Source organism: Vombatus ursinus, unplaced genomic scaffold (genome assembly GCF_900497805.2).
Source record: "Vombatus ursinus unplaced genomic scaffold, bare-nosed wombat genome assembly UNPS02014858.1, whole genome shotgun sequence".
Classification (NCBI taxonomy): domain Eukaryota; kingdom Metazoa; phylum Chordata; class Mammalia; order Diprotodontia; family Vombatidae; genus Vombatus; species Vombatus ursinus.
Window position 1 is genome coordinate 2,741,998 of NW_020954636.1, and position 23,931 is coordinate 2,765,928.

At 35.9% G+C, this 23,931-nt stretch overlaps 1 protein-coding gene across 3 annotated transcripts in view; it reads right to left on the bottom strand.

Moving 5' to 3' along the window:
* TPK1 (thiamin pyrophosphokinase 1) overlaps positions 1–23,931 on the bottom strand; it is a 468,766-nt gene that overhangs the window by 241,670 nt on the left and 203,165 nt on the right. For 2 of the 3 annotated variants that reach the window (XM_027841244.1, XM_027841243.1), the window contains exon 5: positions 2,663–2,735. In XM_027841244.1, the coding sequence (XP_027697045.1) occupies positions 2,663–2,735 (73 nt within the window). Of the gene's footprint in view, positions 1–729; positions 809–2,662; positions 2,736–23,931 lie in introns of those variants that run through there. The other variant, XM_027841245.1, reaches the window with a different exon arrangement.

The window sequence follows — 23,931 nt, forward strand, 5'->3', positions numbered from 1 at the left end:
GAAGTCATCTTTGGCCTTTACCATGTGACTACCCCATCTTCTCTTCCTATCACAGATTTCCTTGATGACATCTTTTACTAATGTCCTTTTTCAAAGTTCTTCATTGGTTACATTATGTGGTGTACTCACACCCAATAGGGCCCACTCCACTGTGATATAGGTCTCTTGGTTATACAACAACTAAAAGCAATTACAAAATTACAATGGGGCTCAGTTTTCAGGAGTTTGGGGTCATTCAGAGATTTTTGAACTTTTGTAAAGACAATCCACCTCACTCTGTTTAATGCTTTTTTGTCCATTTTTGCTGTCTCTCCCAGTATATACATTTATGTGCATGTATAATGTGTATGTATGTATATAGTGCATATATAGCTGTGTCTTTCTCTAAATATAAATATATATGTATATATGTACACACATATACATATGAACCAGCTTTATAGTTTGTCCATCTAACTGCATGTTATAAATTTATAATGTTTTTCAGCAAGATAGAAATGGCACAAAAGGAAACAAAGAAGGTAAAGGAATAAAGATTCATGCTAGTGTCCAAAGAGATCTGGGGTAAACAACGATGCAACTATGAGAACACTGAGGAATGAATTCACAATATCAGAAATAGGCAAAGATACTAATGGAAGATATCCAGAAAGGGGAACCAGGAGAGCATCAACAGTTACCAACCTAAATGGATAATTTCGATCAACACAAAATCTCTATGAGACTTACGGATACGTGAATCAAGGGCATTTTCCGGGAAAGGATTATTGAGAGAGGTTTTCACAAGCAGCTTTTCTAGTGAACAAATATCTTCATCACTGAAAAGTGTAGAGAATACAAGATCACAGATTTCCTTGATGGCATCTTTTACTAATGTCCTTTTTCAAAATTCTTTATTTCTACCTTGCAGCTGCTGCTAACTGGTTAATTTTTGTCCTGTTCTGCCCTCCAAGCCATAGTTTCTCTGTTTGAAATGTAATCTCAGCACTAAGCACCTTGCTTGGCAAGTGCTCAAAAAATGCATTTTCATCTATTCACTGTTTCCTTTTTATTAATAATGAACAAAGACATTTGATCAGTAAAGCAAAATATAAAATTAATGGCTCTGTTAAAACAACTAACAAATAAACATCTATTAAGAGGCTATAATACAGTAAATATTGCACTAGGCACTCAGGATACAAACACAAAAATGAAATAATCCTTACATTCAAGGAACTTTCATGGTAGCATGTTGGACACAACATATGTATACATGTTTATGCATGCATATACAGGATAAAGGGCAGGTAGGTGGCGTAGTGCATAGAGTGCTGGCCCTGAAGTCAAGAAGCCTCATCTTGCCGAGTTCAAATCTGGCCTCAGACATTTAGTAGCTGAGTGACTCTGGGCAAGTCACTTGACCCTGTTTGACTCAGTTTCCTCATCAGTAAAATGAAACAACAAACCATTCCAGTGTTTTTGCCAAAAAAAAAACAAACAAAAAAACCAAAACAAAACAAAACACACAACAAAACTCTACATGGGGTCAGAAAGAATTAGACACAAATGAAAAAAACTGAACAACCACAATACAAAATGAATGCAAGGAAAGAGGACAATAATAGTTCCCGTGATCAGGGAAAGTTGTGTGTAGAAGGTGGTGATTAAGCTGTGTCTTGACAGAAAAGACTGGTTTAACGAAAGGAAGGTGAAGAGGTAAAGGGTTGGCAAGATAGCCAAGAGACGGGTCATGTAGGGAAGAGAAATCCATATACAAACAAAAGAGTTTATATTTTATCCTACAGGCAATAGAGTGTAATTAGAGTTTCATGAGTGGGACATGATCATATCTGCACTTATGGAAAATCACAAAGGCAGTTATGTAGAAGATAGATTGGAGTGGGGAGAGATCTGAAGTAGAGGGATCAATTAGGAGGGTGTTGCAGTGGGGAGAGATTAGTTAGGAGGGTGTTGCAGTAATCTATGCACAGCATGATGAAGGCCTGAACTAAGCTGGTGGATGTGTGAATAAAGAGAAAAGGTCAGATGTCAGAGACATGGCGGTGACAGAAACAGCAAAATTTGGCAGTTGCCTGAATTTGTGGAGTGAAAAAGCAGGAAGAATGCAGAACAACAAGGGTACAAACTTAGGTGAGTGGAAGAATAGAGAAATCTTCAACAACAAAAAAAAAGAAGTCTGAAAGAAGAGTGTTTGAGGAAAAAACATAATCAATTCTGTTTTCCCTTCCAACAAGGTATTCTCCACCCACACATCAAAATTATTTAACATTTCTTTCAAAGCATATGCGATAGAAATAACCCTGCCCAATGGTTCTCTAAACACAAACATAAGGCAAGGCATAAAACAGAGAAAATCAAATAAACCATTGGTCAGACCAATCATCCTATATGTTTTATAAATTAAATAATGAAGAAATAAATACACAAATAAGAAGTAATGAAGAAACGAATGAATGGATGAATAGAGACACGGGAAGAGAATTAAAATTGCATTTAACTTCTTTCTATTTTCCCCAAAGTTAAATGTATCATTTCCCAACTAATTCTCAGTTAGAAGACAGCCCCCCCAAAATAAAATAAAATAAAATTAAAAAAGACAAAGGAAAAAAGTATTCCATATCAAGATAGTTCTTTAAAAGAAAAAAGGTTTCCAATTTACCTTGACTTCATAGTACTCTTTAACTTCAGGTCTAATAGAATCAAAATCTCCACTGATGTACTCAGGTAAGAAGCTGAAAGAAAGATGGTTTTTGTAAATAAAACAATTAAGGCTGGTTCTTTGCTTAACTTTTCATTTGAGACTGTATGGACTTGTTGTACTTCTCAAGGTGGGGAGGAAGTATAACTCACTAGAAACTATTTTTTGTCACTGATATAAGCCTTCATAATTTGCTCTGAGTTTTGATCTGATATAATTGACAGTACTTTGTATTCTAAGGCTGTTTCTATGAGGATGAAAATGATTCAAATGCCTCAGTAATTCATTCCAATAGCTACTCAGTATTAGGTTGTACAAGAAAGAGTTATTGTCTAATTTTAAAAACAATAATGTTTGTAGAGTCCTCTATAGCATCTCCATTTTCTGAAACCACAAATATTACCAAATCAAGTTCATCTTGGCAGAATAAACTGAGGTGGGAATGCCCAATTTAAAGCCTATTCCAATTCTCATAAAGATGGTCATTTTGCTTATTATGAACTTTACTTATTCCCATCCCCAATGACTTGTTTTCTGATGTGACTATGTACACTGAACAAAAATAACAAATAAGAAAAATAAGCAATCTTCAGCTTTCCCTTTTCCTCTTTCATCTTTATTTCTGTATCAGAAGAGCTGGTGAAAAAGGCATATCCAAGTCCATGAAAATCAAAAGTTCTTGTAATCCATTGAGGTCTCTTACCAAAATTTTGGATCACAGCCTTTGGTAACTCTTCTGGGTTATCCTCAGGTTAAGCTAATTCATTAAAGTTCTGTTAGAATCCTCCACTTTGCAGACTAGTGAATTATTTCACATCGAGGAAAAACAATAACTTATGTTGGATATCTCTGAAAGTCTGCAAAAGGCAAATCCAGTGATTTATCTGCTCCTGAGAAAATACCTCTAGATTATTTTCCCAACATGGATGTATCTTTACTAGAGGTGAGTAGAATTTCACCTTTCTAAATGGGATGCAGAGCTTCTATTCCCCTAGGATATATGGCTAGACAGTGCTTTCTTTTTCCTTAGCTAATATGTGTTTATATCAATAATTTACAAATTTGGCAAATACTGTATCTCCACTGATACATTCTACATTTCAAAACAGAAACCAAAACTTAATATGTGGCATGAGGGAAGATTGCATGTTTCAACAAATTCACAAACATGCTCTTTCCTTCAGCCTTGCTACAAAATGCCTCAAGCGGTCATTCCAAAATCAGATCTCTTCAGTTGCTTTCATATCCATAAGATAATATATCTAGTCACTTAGTAGAAGTTAGGAGTAAGTTCTAGCTGATTGTTTGGATGATATGCTGAATGACGTAAGTTTGATGTAAGTTTCCCACTTTATTTATTACTGTAAATGTAATCTGTGGAAGATCATAGGAGTTGGTCTAAGATTTACATTTGCATCATCATCTACTAGATGCAAGGCTATGATTTAGTCATTTAAACTCTCTGAGCCTCAGTTACCACATTTGCAAAATAAAAAAAAAATAATAATTGCACTAAAAGCTTCACCCAACTACCACAAGGAAAGGGCTTCATAAACCATTAAAAAATATATAAATGTGAGTTTTAATATTTCAGTATTTCAATGGATTTGTGATTTCATTGATGTGGAATACTGACTTCCACTAGTACAGAATATAATTCAACCACCTCCTACATAACTCAACTCTCACCTTCTCCTCCTCACCATAAATCCTCTATAGCAGTTCCACTCAATGTTTTCTGTTAGGTCAGGGTTTCTCAACCCTTTTTTGTATCCTAGAAACCTTTGGAAGTGTGGGATAGCCTATAGAACCCTTCTCAGATTTTTTTTCAGAACAAGTGTTTATCGATGTCTTCTGTTTTTTACATCATCATAGCTTTTTCCCAGGAGTCTCCTCTTCTTTCTCCCAGAGAACCATCACATATAACAAATAACATTTTTTAAAGGCAAAACAATAAAAAGAAAGGAGAAGAAAAAAAAATCAGCAGAATGGATCAATACATTGAAAAAGTGGGCAATGTGCAACATCTATTTCACTCTTATACACTTGATCAGCTCACTGCATTTCCCAATGTTACAGATCCTTTGCTTCTTTTCCCAAAAGCACGTTAAAACACATATTAAAAAAAAGTTTTAAATACATTTATAGCCCATTTTCCCCATAATGCTGAATATTTTTAAAACCATCTCTCAAATTTTCAATTACATTTAATCCTCAACTTTCCCAAGGGTAACATTCCTAGAAAATAGCATGAACTTCAAAAATGTGAATGTTGATAACATGGAGCTTATGGGAAACAGGGAGTTAAGTTCTCACACCCAGAAAAAAAAACTGTAATCTTTATGTACACATTGCTGAAAATACACTTTTCTGCATACAATTGTTTACTGCAAAACATTCATTCTGATAAACACTTTTCTAACACAGTACCCATGACACTCACAAAATGCAGTACACAAAAATAAAATTGGCAACATGTAAAACATTTTTTCTTGCTTTTCATTTTTTGATCTTTTAGATAAAATACATTAAATTAAAAAAAATTGACCAAATTCACTTTTCATAACACATGTAGTACCATAAATACACTACAGCAAATAAATTCTTAAAACTAAAACATTTTCTAACTTGAATTTTACTTCCACTGGGTCAGATGGCAGTTTGAGTTGATTGTATTATATACTATACTACTAGAAACCATTCTACCTTGGCCACCTTCTGAAAACCAAAGGAGAGGTAGCTGGGACTTTAGTTGCTGCTGTCAGAAAAAGCCAAGACAGATAAGGTCTTGTCATGATATTAGAGCTCTAAAGACTCACACTATACTTTGGAGGCACAATTGCAACACAAAACTTGAGTTTTAATTTTTTTTTTAAGGCAATTGGGGTTAAATGACTTGCCCAGGGTCACACAGCTAGTAAGTGTTAAGTGTTGGTCTGAGATCAGATTTGAACTCAGGTCCTCCTGACTTCAGGGCCAGTGCTCTATCCACTGCACCACCCAGCTGCCACTGAGTTTTAAAGTTTTAAAGGCTGACAATGAAAATAAGCAATGAATGCATGGGAAGCTCTTTATAAATGCTGGGTGTAACAAGACCAGTGAAGTTGCCAATAGGATACCAATTACTGCATAAACTTGCACCCATTACACTTCTCATTTTTTTCTCCACTGAATATAGCCATGAATGTATGAGGTTGCCACAAGTGAAAGTGAAAATGAGGTTACTAATAAAATCACCTGAATGCTTGAAGTCACACAAGTTAAATGCTCGATATTGAGAATTGACTGTAATTATATTTCTTTACAATAGTTTCAATTTTTAGATAATTGCAATGAGACCCAGAGTTCACAAAGCACTATTTTAGTAACAAAAATAATAAAACAAACTTTTGAAAATTACAACTCTTACAAAACTTATTCTATTGTTTGTGCCAAGAAATCCTTAAAAAACACAATGTGTAACAACAACCAAGTATATTCTGTAACAATTTTCTAGTGCCAAAAACAGAGTAAGTTATTGTGACTATATCGTTCACTTGATATTTACCTATTAAGAAGGAACAACAATGGAGAATATGCGAGGTTTGGAGTTAGAAGATCTGGTTTGTAATCCTGACTCTGCCACTTACTATCTGTACAACTATGGTCAAGTAACTTAAACTCTATTTAATATTCTGTTTTCTCAGTGTTAAAATGAAGGTATAGGCCTAGATGTCCTCCCATGTCTCATTCAGCTCTGGTAACTGTGATACTCTAATCACCAAATGATAGAGAGTGCACTTTACATGCTATGCATTGAAATGTTTAATTGCCAGGACCTGTGTGTTTTTTTTTCCTAAAGGACTTACATATGATTCTAAAATTATCATTTCCATTTTCCAAGGACTGTTGATCTGACAGAAAAAAAAAAAAAAAATCACAGACTCAACTGGGAACAGAGCTATGGAACAGAAGGAGAGATTGCTCAGTTGCCCTGAAGACATTCAGCCTTTTACATCTAATACAAAGATGTAAACTCTGGCTTCCTGTGCAGGTTGCCAGTCATTAATGCTATTTTTAGCTCCAGAGTAAATGCCTTACATTCTCTTTTTATATAACTTTCAAAAGATAACTAATTAAAAGGCAAAATAAAAAGCCATTTAATTTGGCTTTCATGGTCAAGATGATTTAGTGCATTAGAAATTTGCTGAACAAGTGAAATATGATTAATCTCTTTCTGATTTCTTTTGGTGTGTTACAATATATCCCATTGATACCCTATTTATATATTCCTGCTATGCTAATGGAATATAGTACAAATGAGGGTCCAAACCTGCATCCATGGGGCCCTTTATGGATAGGTTTCAAAAGATCCATGAATGTGGATAGGGAAAAATTTGTATTTTCATGACTCTCTAACTTGAATTTAACACATTTCCTTGCATTTTTAATTTTTAAAACAACAACAGTACATTATTCTGACAAGAGATTTATGAAAGGCACCACCAGGTCACCAAAGTTAATCATGTCACAAAACAAAATTAGAACTTTTGGTATAGATTATGGAGAAAGGAGTTTACTTATACTCTGAAGGATAATTATTCTGTAATGCTGGCATTCTGGTCCTGATGCCACATATTAATGCATGTTGGGATGAAGAGGACCCACACTGGTATCACCACCTATATGCAGGGTTGCTATAACACCAACGGGGCGGGTGGCGGGGGGGGGAAGGGAAAGAGAAGGACTCCTAAATTGTACTCGATGACCATTGTTGATTGGCTACTGGCAACAGCACATAGTCAACTAAGCACAAGTGTCAGACAACCTAGGTTCAAATCTCAGCACCTTTACTTCCTCTTTTTGCAATCTAGAGAAAATCACAACCTTTTTCTGGACCTTTAAGGCCTTATCCCCTAAATGAAGGGGACCTGTAGAAAGGTTGTAAATCTGGAATGTGAACTTGCTTTGTTAAAAATAACATTTATGATACTGTCATGCTTAAGTGACTTCCTTGTAACATTATTTCATCTAAGATACTATTTTCATGGAATCATTTGAGATCATTAGACAATTTCTTTCTTTTACAATCCCACTCTTTAGAGATCAATATAACAAAAGGCCACCATGATCTCTTTCACAAACCATTCCTCGTTCCCACTGTAAAATAAGCTTAATAGTTTTTTGAAATATAGAATTTCTTAGGAAAGATGTTTTTCCAGAATGTCATGCATTTGCTTTTATTCTTAATACTAATTGATGATCTGGAGTACTCTGAGAAAGTTTCTTGGGGAAGGAAGACCTGGCTCTTAGTCTTATAGTATTAATTAATTCATTTCAATCAATTTACTTGGGTCTCATGCCAAGCTTTCCAGAGACTCATTTTAACTTTTTTGATGGGATACCACTTGTAATCTTCCATTATCATTCTTTCTAGTTTTGTAAAAATGAACTTTTAATAGAAGTTTGTATTGCCCTGGTCTACCATAGTTTTCTGATAAGCTAGAAGATTGAGTATTTTATGGCTAAGCAAATGTTCTGGGCTCTTTCAGCTACCTCACTGAGGTGAGTAGAAATTATGATAATTTATGCATTTCTTATTTCTTAAAAAGTCAACAATATATTTAAAAAGGTTCGAATAGAGTTATAGTTGTGACTGCTTCCTCCTTATATTCCTCTTCTATTCCAATTTTTTGTCTCCTTTAGTCTTGAACCAGCCAATGCTTTTGGACAACAGATTCTGAAATGAAATGCAAAACTAGTCACTTTTTTCCTACAGTTTTTTTTTTAATTTTTATTCTTTACCATTCAGTACTATGTCAAGAACCTTCCAACTCTCCTTTTGAATAATGTACCCATGATATATAGATGTTTCATTTCTGGGTAATGTATAAGTTTTTGATCTCTTTCATTCCTTGATCCAAAATGCTAATTTCCAACAGTTTTTGTCATTCCTTCCCCTTCCCATTTTAATGTTGAAGTCAACATTAAAACAAGTATCAACAAGGGGCAGCTAGGTAGCACAGTGGATAAAGCACCGGCCCTGAAGTCAGAAGGATCTGAGTTCAAATCTGGCCTCAGACCAAACACTTGACACTTACTAGCTGTATGATCCTGGGTAAGTCACTTAACCCCAATTGCCTAAAAATAAAAAAAAAATTAAACAAAACAAGTATCAACAAGTATCAAAGTCACTTTAGTTAAGAGGTTCATGTTAGCTTCTTATACAAACTTCTTGATTTTTTTTTCCATCTTTTGCTATGGATGTTGGTGCAGGTATCTTTAAGGTAGTCTGTTTCTTAATGCTCAAATACAAGGCAAGATGATCAAGCATGTCATTGTTTGGGCACAAAATGAAAATCATTCTGTCAATGGCTAAGTCTCTGAGGAGAATCTGTAAATTGTAATTGCAATAATTTGTGGCTTTTTAAAGTTTACCTATTTCATTCATTACCTGGAATGTCAAAGCATATATCTTTAAATTCCAGAGATGGAACACTGAAAAGATTAACAGTTCATTAATGTTTGCAGATAGTCTAAAGAGCTTTTCCCAAAATACCTCCACCAGACAAATGAATGGCTAACATGGAGACATTAAACTGAGATGCAAGAGATTGTCTCGTCTCTCAATTCAATTGAAGCAGCCTTTATTGAGGTGCCTACTATCCACGAAGTATGTTTGTCTGTATTTACTAAGCTGTATATGTGTATTTTGAGCCTTATACATTAGTTAATTCAATATATGCAGTTGAATGAGTTATGCTGGTTGCCATATTTTCAAGGTACATTTTCTTCCAGAAATCTTTTTTCTTTCTTATAACTCTTCATTTCTTTGCACCTTCATTATCATTCATTTTCTCCTACCCAGTTGATAAAGAAGGCAGGGTGTTCCAGACACAGAGAGAAGGATTTTTGTTTTGTTTTGTTTTTTTTAGCACCCACTGGAGTCCAAGTATTTCTATTGAATGTTTTCTTTTTTCTTCCTTTCTAGATGTCATCTCTGGAGGAACCCATGTAAACAATGCACTTATTACATATGTAAATTATACTACTCCTTGAAATGGGGGAGTAGCCCAAGAAGCTACTTCTATCAGTTGTGAGGAAAAATTCTGATTTTTCTGTAGCCCACTCAAACATTTTTAATAGACAATATAGATGTTTAGGTTTTAATGCTATTTCTATAAAAAAAAGGAAGGGAAAAAATGCATACATGGCATCATTAAAAACACAAAGGAACACTGAATTTATCAATTCATCTTAATATTCTCTTTAAAAAGGCACAGCTGAGTTCCCATCTCCTGTGTTTGAAAGCTACTTGACCAGTATTCCTCACTGGCAACTAGTACCAATGGGGATGGGATCTGAACCCCTAAAAGGAAGAGACCATGTCTTTGGGATCTGGACTCCAAAAAGGAAAACCCCCTGAACATTCCCACAAATTTCAGAAAGGCAGACCCTGAACCCAAATCCCTGGCACTCAGCTCATCCCAGTCAATAATCCTTTTAACTGCACTTTAATTATGGCCCTCATTGTCTGTACCTGGCACACCCCAGGCTACTTGCCACTCCTTAATCCCATTCAGATCTTCCAACAGTCTTTCTGTATAAAAGTACCAATTTTATTCTCATCAAAGGTGCAAATTCTTAAAATTTGGCCCATTTGTACTGGTGTTACAAATAGCGTAGACTCATTAAAAATCTTGCCCACCCCAACTCACTATTTAGACTGAAAGAAGGCTTGAGTAGTCAAATACTTTCAAGGCAGACTGGTACCCCGGACCCTTGCATTTTGAGGTTCCTAGCACCACACCCCAAACTGCAACAGGACTAGAATATTTGACAATATTTCACTAATGATAAACACAATTTCTGATACTGTGATTTAAATATAATATGGATTTATCAAAATATAAATAACAATCAATAGTTATTTTCTATCAAAACTATGGTTTTAGGAAGACTGTTAAGGGTTGTCTTTAAATGAAATACATAAATATATATTTATATCTCTGAAATTCCAGTTTAAGTCCCTTAGTAAATATTTTATTGTCAAAAATCTCACATACCTATAAACTTCTACAGTAATACATCTGTCATAATTTTAAACATAATTTTAATAGATATTTCTGTCACACATTTGGATATTTTATAATAATTTCACTACTAATAGTGATATTTCCACTAATTTAAATTGTTTGGATATAGGATAATCAGAGAATGGGAAATAGTGAATAGAATATTTAAAATGTAGCTTCTTGTAGGTGTCCAATGGTTAAAACTGAGTTGAGCACAATAAATATTTATAAATATGATAATTATTTTTTAAATATAATTTTTAAAAGCTTTTTATGTAATTAGCCCATGTATCCCTTAAAGGTACATTTTTCTGGTGTTCTGGGCTTGACCTAACTCAAGCTAGCCAAGGAGTCCTTTCAAGCTTAGAAAGCAATGTGGACTTTAAAGTACAATTATAACTACCTTACTAATGATAAAGGACCAAAAATATGAAATTCCTAAAGTTAAAAAGATATCTGCATGATTAATCATGGTCTATCTTCTAGAATGAAACAGATATAGATGTATATATGGCCATATTATTCTAGCTTAAAGACTGAATGCTAGTTGAGAGCAGAAAGTACTATTCATCTTTGTATTCCTGACACTCTTGTTTATTCTTTCCTCCCTATGGGTCATTATGTGGACTGTATCTTCATCTCCCTCTCACTCTCAATCCCCACGCCCCAGTTAATCCTCCAAAGCAGGGCAGGGGGGCAAGAAGAAAAAAGCCTCCATACTCTCTTGCTAATAATGAAGAAGCTGATTTGTTTGGACAGCTGCTTGGCCAAGGGCATAATCAGATTCCTCTCTTACTCTCCAGTTTATTAGGTGATTCTTCTTTTCCTTCCTACCTCCCCTTCAATAGCCCAGCAAGTGCTGCTGGTGGTGGAGATATCTGCAGGATGAGCAAGAGGCTAGAATGAAGTGGAGCAGGGGAGGTTGGTGGCAGAGGCAGAAGTCAGTCCAAGGCCCTAGGCCCACTGGGCTTGTAGAAAATACCAATAAATTACTGGTATTTTAAAAAACTTTTTGGTATTATAAAAAGCACTATTAATTGCTTTCATTTTGCTGGGTGCTGGACAATGTGCTAGTCACTGGGGATCCCAAGACTGAAAAAGCACTGCCCTTACAACCTGTGAGGGTGGGAAGGATGTGTACAAAGTTAGATTAAGACTCTGTAGTCATGGTAATATTGCAAATCTCAGGGGCAAATGTAGAAAAGGATAACAGCACTTCTAGAGATTTGTTGTCTCTTGTCCCTCCTGATAGCCCAGGAGAAAATGAAGGAGTTATGAACTGAGACTGTAGAAAAGAAAAAGGAAGGAGAGGACAGAGCGCAAAGAAGGGAGAGAGGGAGAGAGGGAGATGTAGGTGATAGGCACTCCTCTGTGGGGCAGGAACAATGGAACAGGAGAGATGGCAGAGAAGCAGCCTAGGAAGTTTAGTGACAGCAGGGTGATGGGATGGCAGACAAACCACACAAACACCAGAAGCTTCACCCATCATTGGTAACTGCAACAGGTACAAGATAGGGAGAGCCCCAAGCTTGACCAATGCTCCCAAAGCAACAAAATTAAGACAGCAGATATAATACTCTCAGCCTTTCTCGTTTTGATCATCCCTTTCCTGTGCTCTGTCCATTTAGAAGGAAGCAAAGAAAATTAATGTATTATTAATAAATGCTCAATGACAACTTCTGGGTTTTTATTTATTTTGTGTATTACTTATATTTTCCATATGCGTATGTATTCTGGATACACTAGACTTAAGAGTCAGGCATACCGGAATTTGTTGTTTGTCCTTCATTTTTGAAGATGACCAATGACATCAAGAATGTGAATAGGATTTAATGAGGTGTAGTTGTACAAATAATCAGCTTCACTCTCTCTTCCAGAGTCAACAAAGTCCAGTAACAATACAAAAGTCAAATGACTGGAAATGGCCCCATGTTGCAGTGGATGCCCTTCCTTTATATTTCACAAAGCCCTAAGCAATCCACAATGCTTGCTTCAGCCACCTTCATGGCCTTTGGAAGAAATTGTTCCCATCTGCCCATTCCACAAGGAGAAATCTTCATATGCTCAGCAGGCATCACCCTAACTCACCAATGGGTTTAAAACCTGTTGGTTACCCTCAACCTGGCTTAGTCATCTGCAATTTACCAAGGTGTGGCCACTGTGCATGCTACTGGGTGAGAGTTGGATGCCAGGTGGACATGAAAGGCAGACTAAAAGGAAGAAAGACAACATCTCTCTTCAAGAAGTTTACATGAGAATGGAGGAAAACAATAATGCCCAGGGAGCTGGAAGTGGTGGAGTTATGATACGGAGACTAACCTGGTAAGATAAGGCAACTGCTCACCTCTAAGAGCTGAGAAACATGGGAGAAGAGTCTTAGATACTGATATGGCAGAGGAGGAGATACTCTTCTAAACAGAGATGGCATAGCATAGAGGATGCTGGGAAGAGTTAGAGGAGTTATGAAAACATAAGCACACTAATGTACTTTTCATAGAGCTATGAACTGGTACAACTATTCTGGAAAGCATTTTTGGAATTATGCAAATAAAGTGACTAAAATGTCCATAACCTTGGACCTAGAAATTCTACTACTAGGCATATACCCCAAGGAAGGAAGTCATTAAGAAAAAGACTCTCTAAATACCAAATTATTTATGGTAACACTTTTTTTCTACTATAGTAGCAAGAAAGTAGAAAAAAAGTCCGACTCTTACGAGAATGGCTAAAGTTTAACTATTTAAACAAATTATGGTACATGAATATAGTAGAACATTACTATAAGAATTTAAATCCTGCCTGAGACATTTACTGAGCTAGTTACTTAACCTCTCTCTGCTGCAGTTTCCACAGCTGCAAAACAAGAAATAATAATATCACCTACCTCATGGGGTGGTTGTAAGGATCAAATAAGATAACATTTGTGAAGTGTTTTGCAAACCTTAAAGCACTAGAAAGGTCAGTTATCATTATCAGACAGACTGTCAATTTCATGAGGACAAGGACGATGCCTTAGACTGTTTCATCACCTAAGCTAAATTTATTAGGCTTTCAATAAATATTAGCTTGCTTCAATTCAACGAAAACATTACGTAATTGCTGAGCACTAGATAAATGCCAACAGAAGCTACAGCTGACTTGGTTCTGATTTATTTGTCTTTATAGAGATCTTACTTAATCATTTTAATGGGAAGTTTGCCCTACTTTAGTGAGATTAAGAAATTACAGATGCAAGGATCACTGTGTTAAATGGGTCTTTCAACTAACCAAAAGGCTATAAAAATTATAAAGAATTTACAAAATGTGCATTGCTTACCCACAAGCATCTTCACTTTTTTTTGAAAGCACAGTCACATTGTATATTGTTACTCTAATTAAATAACTACAACATATTCCAAATTCTCCCAAATATAGATTTCCATGAATTTAGTTAAAAGGAGAAAGAAAAAAAAAATGTGTTATGAATAGTTTAAAGCCAAAGGACTAGTTTTATTTAAACTCACTGACTACATTCAGTTGGCTTCAGTCTAATTTCTGTAAGCATATAAATGCATGTTAAGTTGTTTAATAGGGAAGTTCAGGGAAGTGGAATGAACATAAGAGCTAAGATCAACGTGAATAAGTCTAAAGGAATAGTTCAGGGATGGGAAATTTGCAGCCATAAGGCCACTTGTGGCCCTCTAGGTCCTCAGGTGTGGTCCTTTGACTTCGAATCTGCAGCCTCGAGGCCACAGGTACCCCATCCCTGGAGTAGTCTATAATAGCAACAAGCATCAAATAAAACATAGGTCAAAGAAAAACCACCTGCCTCAAATATCAGGCTTTTCTTACAAATAATAGCTAACATTAACATTTCATGTTTCTCATTAATTAAGAACCAGGGTGTTTGCCTGGTCCCTGAATTGATTTTCCCAGTCCTTGGCTTTTCCTCTGTTTCCTTTTGGCTCTCTGCTTTTTATCAATTTTGGTGTTCATTAACAATTCTTTATGTGGTAGGCAGGAAGACTGAACACCTAGGAAGTTTATCATGTGGCCTAGGCAAGTTACTTTATTTCTCTGAGCCTCAGGTTCTTTATCTTAAGTATGAGGAAGTTGGATTCAATGGTGTCTAAGGTTCCTTCTCACCTTGAAATTTTATGATCCTATATGAAACTTCTGTCATATATCCTACTTAACACTCACAAAAATAATCTTCTAATGATGATTATTCCCTCTCTTTCTAAAGTGAGCAAAGTCAAGCAACTTATTTCAGGACACCACAAATTAAATTATTTACTAAGGGATGCAAATTGAATAAAATTGTGATTTGATTCAGAAAATATTGAGTATTTTGGTTGAGTGCCTGTTCAGTCTAGTTCAAGGTCTTTGCTTTGTTTTGCATTATTTTAAAAAATATTTTGGTACAGTACATGGTTCAGTACAAGAAGTATACTACTAATATCAGAGTAAGCTGTGGTTTGGAGCTCAGTGAATCAACATAGCTTACTACTGTTTGGTGCTGATGATCTCTGGTAAAAATATTCTAAGGCCGTTAGGTACATAGCTAAAAACAAAAACAAAATAAAACAAAAAAAAACAACAAAAAAACCGCACTATATTGTCAAATGTACATTGAATTCGCTGGTATTCGACAACTGTGAAGCTAATTTTTCCTTCCTCCTATTAAAAGGCGTATAAATATTCTGCAGAAGTCACAACTATTAACTATGAGTATTATCAGAAGCATGCACTGGAGAATTGTCACACACAGGGATTTCACTGCAAAACTATTACCGTTAACAGGAATCATGTACCTAAATTGATACAATGAAATGTTCTTGTCACTTACTAGTACATTTGAAGATGACTGGAATAACTGTGTACTTTGTTTTTTCTTTATACTAACATGTGAAACTGCTCTCTAGTTACTAATAATCCAGATATATTGAGTATAATAGGGAGAAACCTAATATACACTAGAGGCCGCTAGTAATAAATAAATGAGTTTTGCATGTTAGTGGGGGAAAATGACGATATCTCTGTATTATACACACCAGTTCACAAAGAAAGCCTGCACTCTGTGAGTTAGGTTTCCCATTGTTAGGCTTGAGCTTGGAAATAATCATGTGAATTTTATGTCTTCCATACTTTTTGCTAGAAACCAGAAGCCATCGGTTTAAAACAAGGGAAAGTTAAGCCTGCAAGAGTGAAAGGTCAATTAAATTTTTCTGTGTTGAATTGTTTCTTAAATACATAGTATCTGGGATCATAAGATTGGACTTAGAAAAAATAGGAATCGTGGAAGGAATCTAGTCCAAGCCCAGTCATGTTACAAATGATGAAACCAGGCCCAGAGAGTGAAATGACTTGCTTAATTCAGTCTACAGGTAGGGAAAGGTAGAGTTCAGGATTTGAAGCCGACTCCGGATTTCAAATCAGATATTCAGTCATTATAAATATGAAAAAACAAATCTTTCCCACAAAGGTTGTGTGGCACAGCAACGAGAAAGCAGGGCTTTTGCAGATGAATACCACAGACCAGCTCCCATTCCTGATGCATACTGGCTATTAGATCCTGGCAGGTTATTTCAACCTCCTTTCAATGTCTCAAGTAAAACTCTGCGACTAAGCTGCAGAGATGAGGCTGGTCTGTAACAGAGCAAATTCCTCCTTGGAAAACCTCCTGATGGCTATGAAAACATAGATCCAGTCTAAAACAGTCAGTCAGTTAACTAGCATCTATTAAGCACCTATTATGTGCCAGGTACCAGGCTAAGGGCTGGTAATACCAAAAAAAAAAAAAAAAAAAGGAAGGCAAATAATAGTCTCACAGAGCTCATAGCCTAAGTAGAGAGATGACATGTAAAAACAAAATAAAATGAAACAACCATTATGTCAAAAGAAGATATCAAACTGGGTGTAATACAAGAGAAAAGGCACTAAGATAGAGGAGGGCTAGAAAAGGCTTCTAACAAAGGGTGAACTTTAGCTGAGCTCTAAAGCAGGACTGAAAAACCAGAAGGCCTTCTTTCTGACAAAGAGAAACAGATTCACAGACTCAGAGTTGAGAGAAGGCATGTCATGTGCTAGGAACAGGTAGGACATCAGTTTCAATGACTCACAAAGTACATGCAGGAGAGTAAGTTTTAAGTAGACTGGAAAGGTAGGAAAAAGCCTGTTTAGAAAGGGCTTTGAAAGTCAAAGGATTTTCTCCTTGACTAGGGGAGGTTATATGGTCAGACCTGTGATTTAGGAAGATCAATTTGACAGCTTAATGTCAAACTAAAAGGAAGAAAGTAAATCTTTTGCAACATTTGACAAAACTAGCATATCCAAATGTTAGGTCAGACTTACAATAAACTATACTGGTATCCTTAAAGCTGCATAAACAAATGAAGTTATCGTAGAATATATAGATGTTAGAAGGGAAAATTGTTGGTTTGATTACAACACAATTTGGCGCAATTTCTGAGTAGGCAACAGTGGTATTATCCTTATGCTTAAAAAATAAGATTAAACTCCATTTTAAAAACAAAATTTAGGAAATTAAAAAAAGTAAAGATTGAGGAAACAACTGTGGTGATATATTACAAATCAAGGGATAAACACATATGTGTGCATATACACTTTTATTTTTTTCATCTTTATTTGAATAGTCTCAAGGAACTACATCTGAGTCTAGTTTGAAATCCATAAAAACCCAATCTTGTGCATATACACCGAAGGTCAGCAATGCAGATTCATTCAGTCATAAAATGTAAAATCTAACATCGTAGAAGTCATCAGGCCAATCCCCTCATTAGAGAGATGAAGAAACTGAAGCTCACAGTGCTTAAGTGACTTGTCCAAATGAATAATAGATGAAATGCCAAGGCCAAGATTGTCCAACAGACTCCTAACTGGTCTTCTCAGGAACATAAGGAAGATAAGCAATCATAAAGTCTCTTTACACTACGAAAACTAAACAATTTAGGGGAAAAGATCCACATGAAGACAGGGGACAGGCAGTCAGAAGGAGGTAGGGAGTGAGAAAAGTACAGCCACACTTAATCTTCTAATTAAAAGATTTTAAACAGTGAAAGTACACTAAACTCTAGATTTAAAAAAAAAATGTATGGAATGTTATTGAAATTCTCAGTACTATTCTTGAGATGTATTAGGATTATATATATGCATGGTAAAGATGACCACATTCTATCACAGGCAAGGTAAAGAACAAAAATTAACCTAACATCGAGGAAGTATTTTATAATCGAATAAGTAATAAAATAATACATTTGCAGATGATTTCAGCTCTGCCTCCTGGCACTATGTCATCCTACAAAACACTTCATAGCTCTTCATTCATTACTATTTAATTACAGCATAATACCTTCCTTTCAGACCTAATTAACTATTCCAAGGGAAGCTGTGACCACAGGGCCTTGTTTCCCATTTGCAATGTGCTGTTAGATTGTTACTCTTCCAAGAAACATTTCTAATTACTGAGGAATGTAATGAAAGAGAAAGGTATTCATGAAGAAGGAATGAAAGATGTGATTTCTGCACCTAACCATTTTAAAAACAAGAGCTAAAACATGTTCATTTACACTATAATAAAGCATAGGGCCAGAAGAAATAGCTTCTTTCAAACACAAATTTCAAATGATTTTTTAATAAGACATTAAGATATATATTTTTCTCATTAAAAAGTTTGTAAGTGGTCAGTTAAGACCACTAGTCTAGAATTTGGAGTTGATAAACTCAAGGCCTGCAAAACTCCCAAGTACACCTGAACCAGATTAAAATGTAACTGGGAAATTTTTAACAAGAACAAAATACATCATAGATAATGTTGATTTGTGGTAGGGATCAGTTTCTATCAGTTTTATTATGTGATTTGATTCAGAAAATATTGAGTATTTTGGTTTGGTTCCTGTTCAATCTAGTTCAAGAGGTCTTTGCTTTATTTAGTGTAAATGAATATCTTTTAGCTCTTGTTTTTGAATCTATCAGTTTCTAACCATCACAACTGGTTAGATTCACTTAGTTCACGTGAAGGCAGTAACTCCTACTATGAATTTCAACTCTGGAAAATTTTTCTGCTCATGATTTCAAACATTCCATGATTCTTCCAAGTTTTGTAGGAAGGACTTAAGGATGGCATACAAAGAAAAGTCATTTTAAAAGTCTCATTAAATGAATGAGATCTACCTGTAGAACTGGTTTATGATCAACTGCATCCCAATTTAAAGACACTCTACTCTATTCTTTAAAAAAAAAGGTCATTATAGAATAATAATTTTTACAGGATAAATAATGAAACTCATGGATAAGCCCCTCCTTTGCCTTTTACCTGAAAAAGAAATTGATGGTTGAATATTAATTCTTTGGAATTACATCATCCAGTGACAGTGCCTAGAAGTTCAGTCCCATGCAGAATGAGGGCAGTGCAAACTCTTCAGAAATGATATTTCAAGCCTCTAGTGCAATGGAGAGAATGCTAAGTTTGGAATCAGAATATCTGACCATTAATTGGGTGACTATAGACAAATCATTTAGTCACTCCAGGCCTTATCCTTCTCAAGGGGTTAGACTAAGTCATCTCTAAGTTTCTTCAAGCTTGTTCAGTCACGTCTACCTCTTTGTGACTTCGTGGACAACAGCACACCAATACTGTCCATGGGGTTTTCCTGGCATAGATGCTGGGGTAGTTGTGTGGACTATTTGTGCACAACCTGGGGCAGAGCATTGCAGAGTGAATATGGGTCTGATCAGCCACAGCTGGACACACTATACCTTACCCCCAACAGAGTGATGTCACTTTGGTCCTGTTGGAGCACAAAGGATAACAATCAAGACAGAGTGACTCACCAAGGGTCACACAGCTAGCAAGTATCCAAAGTCACATTTGAACTCAGGTCTTCTTGTCTGTAGGCCCAATCCTCTATCCACTGAGCCATCTAGGTGCCCCGGTGATCCTTTGTTACTATCCACCAAAAACAAAAATATATACCCTTCACCTGTGTAAACCTACAGATTTATTTAGTCTCACAAGAAGAGCTATTCCTCCTCCTGTTTAGATCTAATTTATGCACTCCATTTCATCTTTTTTCAAGGCCTTGATAACTCAGTAATTAATACATTTAACATATATTTATTGAAATCTGACAGTGTGCATTTCACTGGACATTGCAAGGCGTACTCATTAGGTTCCATTTCTTGAGCAGAGAACTGCAATAAATGTGAATGGTAAAGTAAATTAATCCAAAAAGCTAACTAATCTCAAAAACTGTTCAATTAAAAATACAAGTTTATTTTAACTAGGTAAAACAAGTTAGAGTTGAAAAGTTGACAAATTTAATATAGAGGGTTTTGGTTTGTTGTTGTTGTTGTTTTTTTTTTTTTAAAAGGTAATCAGGGTTAAGTGACTTGTCTAGAGCTAGTAAGTGTCTGAGGCTGCATTTGAACTCAGGTCCTCCTGTCTCCAGGGCCAGTGCTCTATCCACTTTATCACTAGGCTTCCCCAATAAGTAGAGAAGTTTAAAAGGAAACAAGATAAATGATGATTAACATATCATAAACTAAGAGATGATGCTGACCATTTAGGCCTTTATAGAGATAAAGAGGAAACTAAGGCCCAAAGACTAAGATCGCACAGCTACTGAATATCTGAGATGAGGTATGAGCACAAATCCTCTGACCTCAGACACTACCCCTTTCACCATACCATACTCTGTTAAAATTAAGGAAGGCATACCTCTAGTAACCAGATCTGGTACAAGGACATCATAAAGTCATACAGTTTGCTGAGCTAGAAGGAATCTTAAAGGAATATCTATTCCCATACCCCTGACTTTGATGAGCCCACATAGTCATACTGAAGTAATTCAACAAGTGTTTACTAATTGCTTGATACCAAAGGATCTCAAACACATAAAAGGGGGCAGAAAATGAGAGCTAGTAATTGAAATCACCTAAATGAGCACTAAAGAAAGTGGAAAGAGGACAGAAACTGTCCACTACTCAATCTTTGCTAGCGATTAAGAAGATTTTAAAAGGGACACTTTACATTTTTTAAAAAATAATAATTATTCAACCCATTATTCATTCTACCAATTACAGATGAGGTACAAAAAAGTCCCCAGTGAGGAGCACATTGGGAAATGTGGGTGATATCAAAAAATAAAATAAAAATTTAAAAATAAAGTGTCATTATTTGAGGGAGGGGTATCATACCAATTATTCACAACTTACTGTGTATAAATTAATACTGATTAAACTAGATAACCATAAAATTAGTAATAATAAGAGAATAAGGAATAATTATATGACTTGGTACACTTTAAGTCAATACAGGCCAGGGTGAAGTGGCAGACTCTGGAAAGCGGGACAGTAGCTAGTTGGCACAGGGGACCTGAGAGCAGGGAGAAAGCAAGATGTGAAAGAGGAATTCACAACTGGGATAGAGTCAAAGGCAAACTTCGTTTAGCCTTAAAGCCTAGTGGAGGCTGATATACCATTAAATTGCTGCCTATGGCACATGTGCTGTAATTTCTCAAGTCTTCCAAAACTAGCTTGGTAAGCATGAAATAAAAACACTCAAATGAAATCAGTCTCAATTCAAAAGGCATTTATTAAGTGCCTACTATACACCAGGTATTAGTAATCCAGCTATTTCTAGTCTAGCTTTTCTAAGCTGATATAACTTCTCTCTTACTTTTTGTCTCCCATGGAGAGGTCTTTAAGAGTCCTCGAAACTCTATATTGTATGAAATGACCTATTTGATATTATAAAAGTGAAAAAAAAAAGGAAGAAGGTTAAGAATTACACTTATAGTAAGTATGATTTCAGAACTTGGATTTGAACCCAGATGCTCTGACTCGAAATCTAGTACTCTTCCCATTGAACAATAGCTATTAAACATATGGCATTTGAGCTAGTTGGCCCAGTGGATAGACTAGATAGGTCTGGTGTCAGGAACAATTACTAGCTGTGTGACCCAGGGCAATCACTTAACCCTGTTTGCCTCAGCTTTCTCACCAGAAAATGAGCTGGAAAAGAAAATGGTAAACAACACCAGTACCTTTCTCAAGAAAACCCCCAAATGGGGTCATGAAGAGTCAGAAGAGTCAGACACAACTAAAAAAAAAATGACTCCAGAGGAACATATATTCACTAAAAAAGAGTAATATGAAATTAGCCTAAAATCCTCTTTTTTTGACAGGATATCAACCCTCGTTGACTAAGATAATATCACAGACATTATAAATACTGATGTTAGAAGGTAATTAGGCTAGGGCTCCTCAAAACATCATTGGCAATACCATAGGGAAACATAGTCTGGTTGATAGATTCCTCATCACTTTTCCAACCATTTTTATATTAATTTATACTTCTTGGTACATAGTTTTGTGTATGCATTTCCCCCTCCTAATTAGGTGACTTCCTCAAAGGCATTTCCCCAGTCTTCTATTTCTTTGTCATTATTCCATTCCTCCTAGCAAGGTACTTTGCATATGTTAGGCTTTCAACAAATGTTGTTGACTAAATGACTCAACAGCTTGTGGTTTCAAGAGTTTTCACTCACATATAAATTGTGTTGTTTAGAAATATCTAAGCTACAAAACCTTTAAATATCACTTTATAAATATTAAATATGGTGTCATTTCTGGGAAAGAGTACTTCAAAGAGGTTGAGTAAGGTTAAGGAAATTTATTCAAAATGTAATAAATTAGTGACAAAGTCAAGGGGAAAAATAGATAAATTTCTTCTCTGAAAAAAAAGTATTAAAGATTTCCATAGGAAGTCAGAACTGGGTCCCACAAAGCTCGGCATTACTGTATCTGAAAGTAATGTATGAGAGACATTGTTAGGTTTTTTGGAAAGCCATAGTTGGTCTAATGAATATTAGGTTTGTGATGTGCTCTTATCTTCCCTTCCTCATTATAGAATGACCAACACTTACTTTTAAAACTTTTTTTTCCTATTCAACCTATTCCATCTTTGAAAGGCAAGAAATGAGTTTGATAAATGCTGTATTAAACAGTCTCTTTTATTCTTTTTATTTGCGATAAAACTGCCTCCTCCTTTGAAGCTTCAGGGGAAGTCCCTAGTTTGAGTAACAATTTGGTGAAAATCCCTATCTATATCCTTCATGATTTTGTAGACTGATTTCATCTCCTCTCAGCTTCTGTCTTTCCAGACTCAGTTTTATCATTTTATTACATTAGAATGAGAGTCGGGGCAGCTAGGTGGCGCAGTGAATAGAGCACCGGCCCTGGATTCAGGAGGCAAGTCACAACCCCATTGCCTAAACCCAAAAAAAAAAAAAAAGAATGAGAGTCTATGATAAATTTAATTTCCTTCACTCAACGTTCTCTTGTTCTGTTGTCTTTGTCTAGATAGCAACCAAAATTATACACCTCCTTCTTGATAGGAACATACTAAAGTTTTATGCAATAGTAGTGGTAAGCATAGAAGGGAATAAATGTAATCCCTGCTGCTGAGGAGTCTGAGGCTTGTGTTCAGGAGCTCTGAGCAGTAAAGGGCTAGTTATTTGGGTATGAGCAAGGTTTAGTATCAATATGGTGAGCCTTCACCAGTGGAGGACTACCAGGTTGCCTCAGGAAGGGAAAACTGACCTAGGTATGAAAAACAGAACCCAGCAAAGCATGAGTGGTATCAGGCCTGGCAGTGAACCAGATAGGGATATCCAGTATTGCTCTCCACCCCCCAAAAAAGTAGTCCTCCATTTGGCAATCAAAACTCTTCACAATCTGGTCCCTTACATATCCAGCCTTTTTGAGTTTTAAACCCCTTCATGCACCCATTATCCAGCCAAAATGACCTTCTTGTTCCTCACACATTACATCTGAACTCCCCTCTATGACTATGCAGTGGCTACTCCCATAAGTAGAATGCCATTATAGAATCCCTTCCTTCCTGGAAGACAGTTTTACTACTATCTCCTACAGGAAGCTCCCAGTTGGTAGGGTCCTCCCAAAACTAGTTTCTTTTTCTTTTCCTTTCCCCTTCATTTTCCCTTTGCTTTTTTTTCCCCTCCTTCTTCTTTCCAGTCTATTGATTCCATCAGTGTAAGGAGCTCCTGAAGATGAATGCCAAGCAATGGAGATCCACTTCTGCTCTGCAACTCATATTCTCAGAGACTTGCCCAAGATTCATTTAATGAGGTTAAAGTTAAATGACTGGTTCAG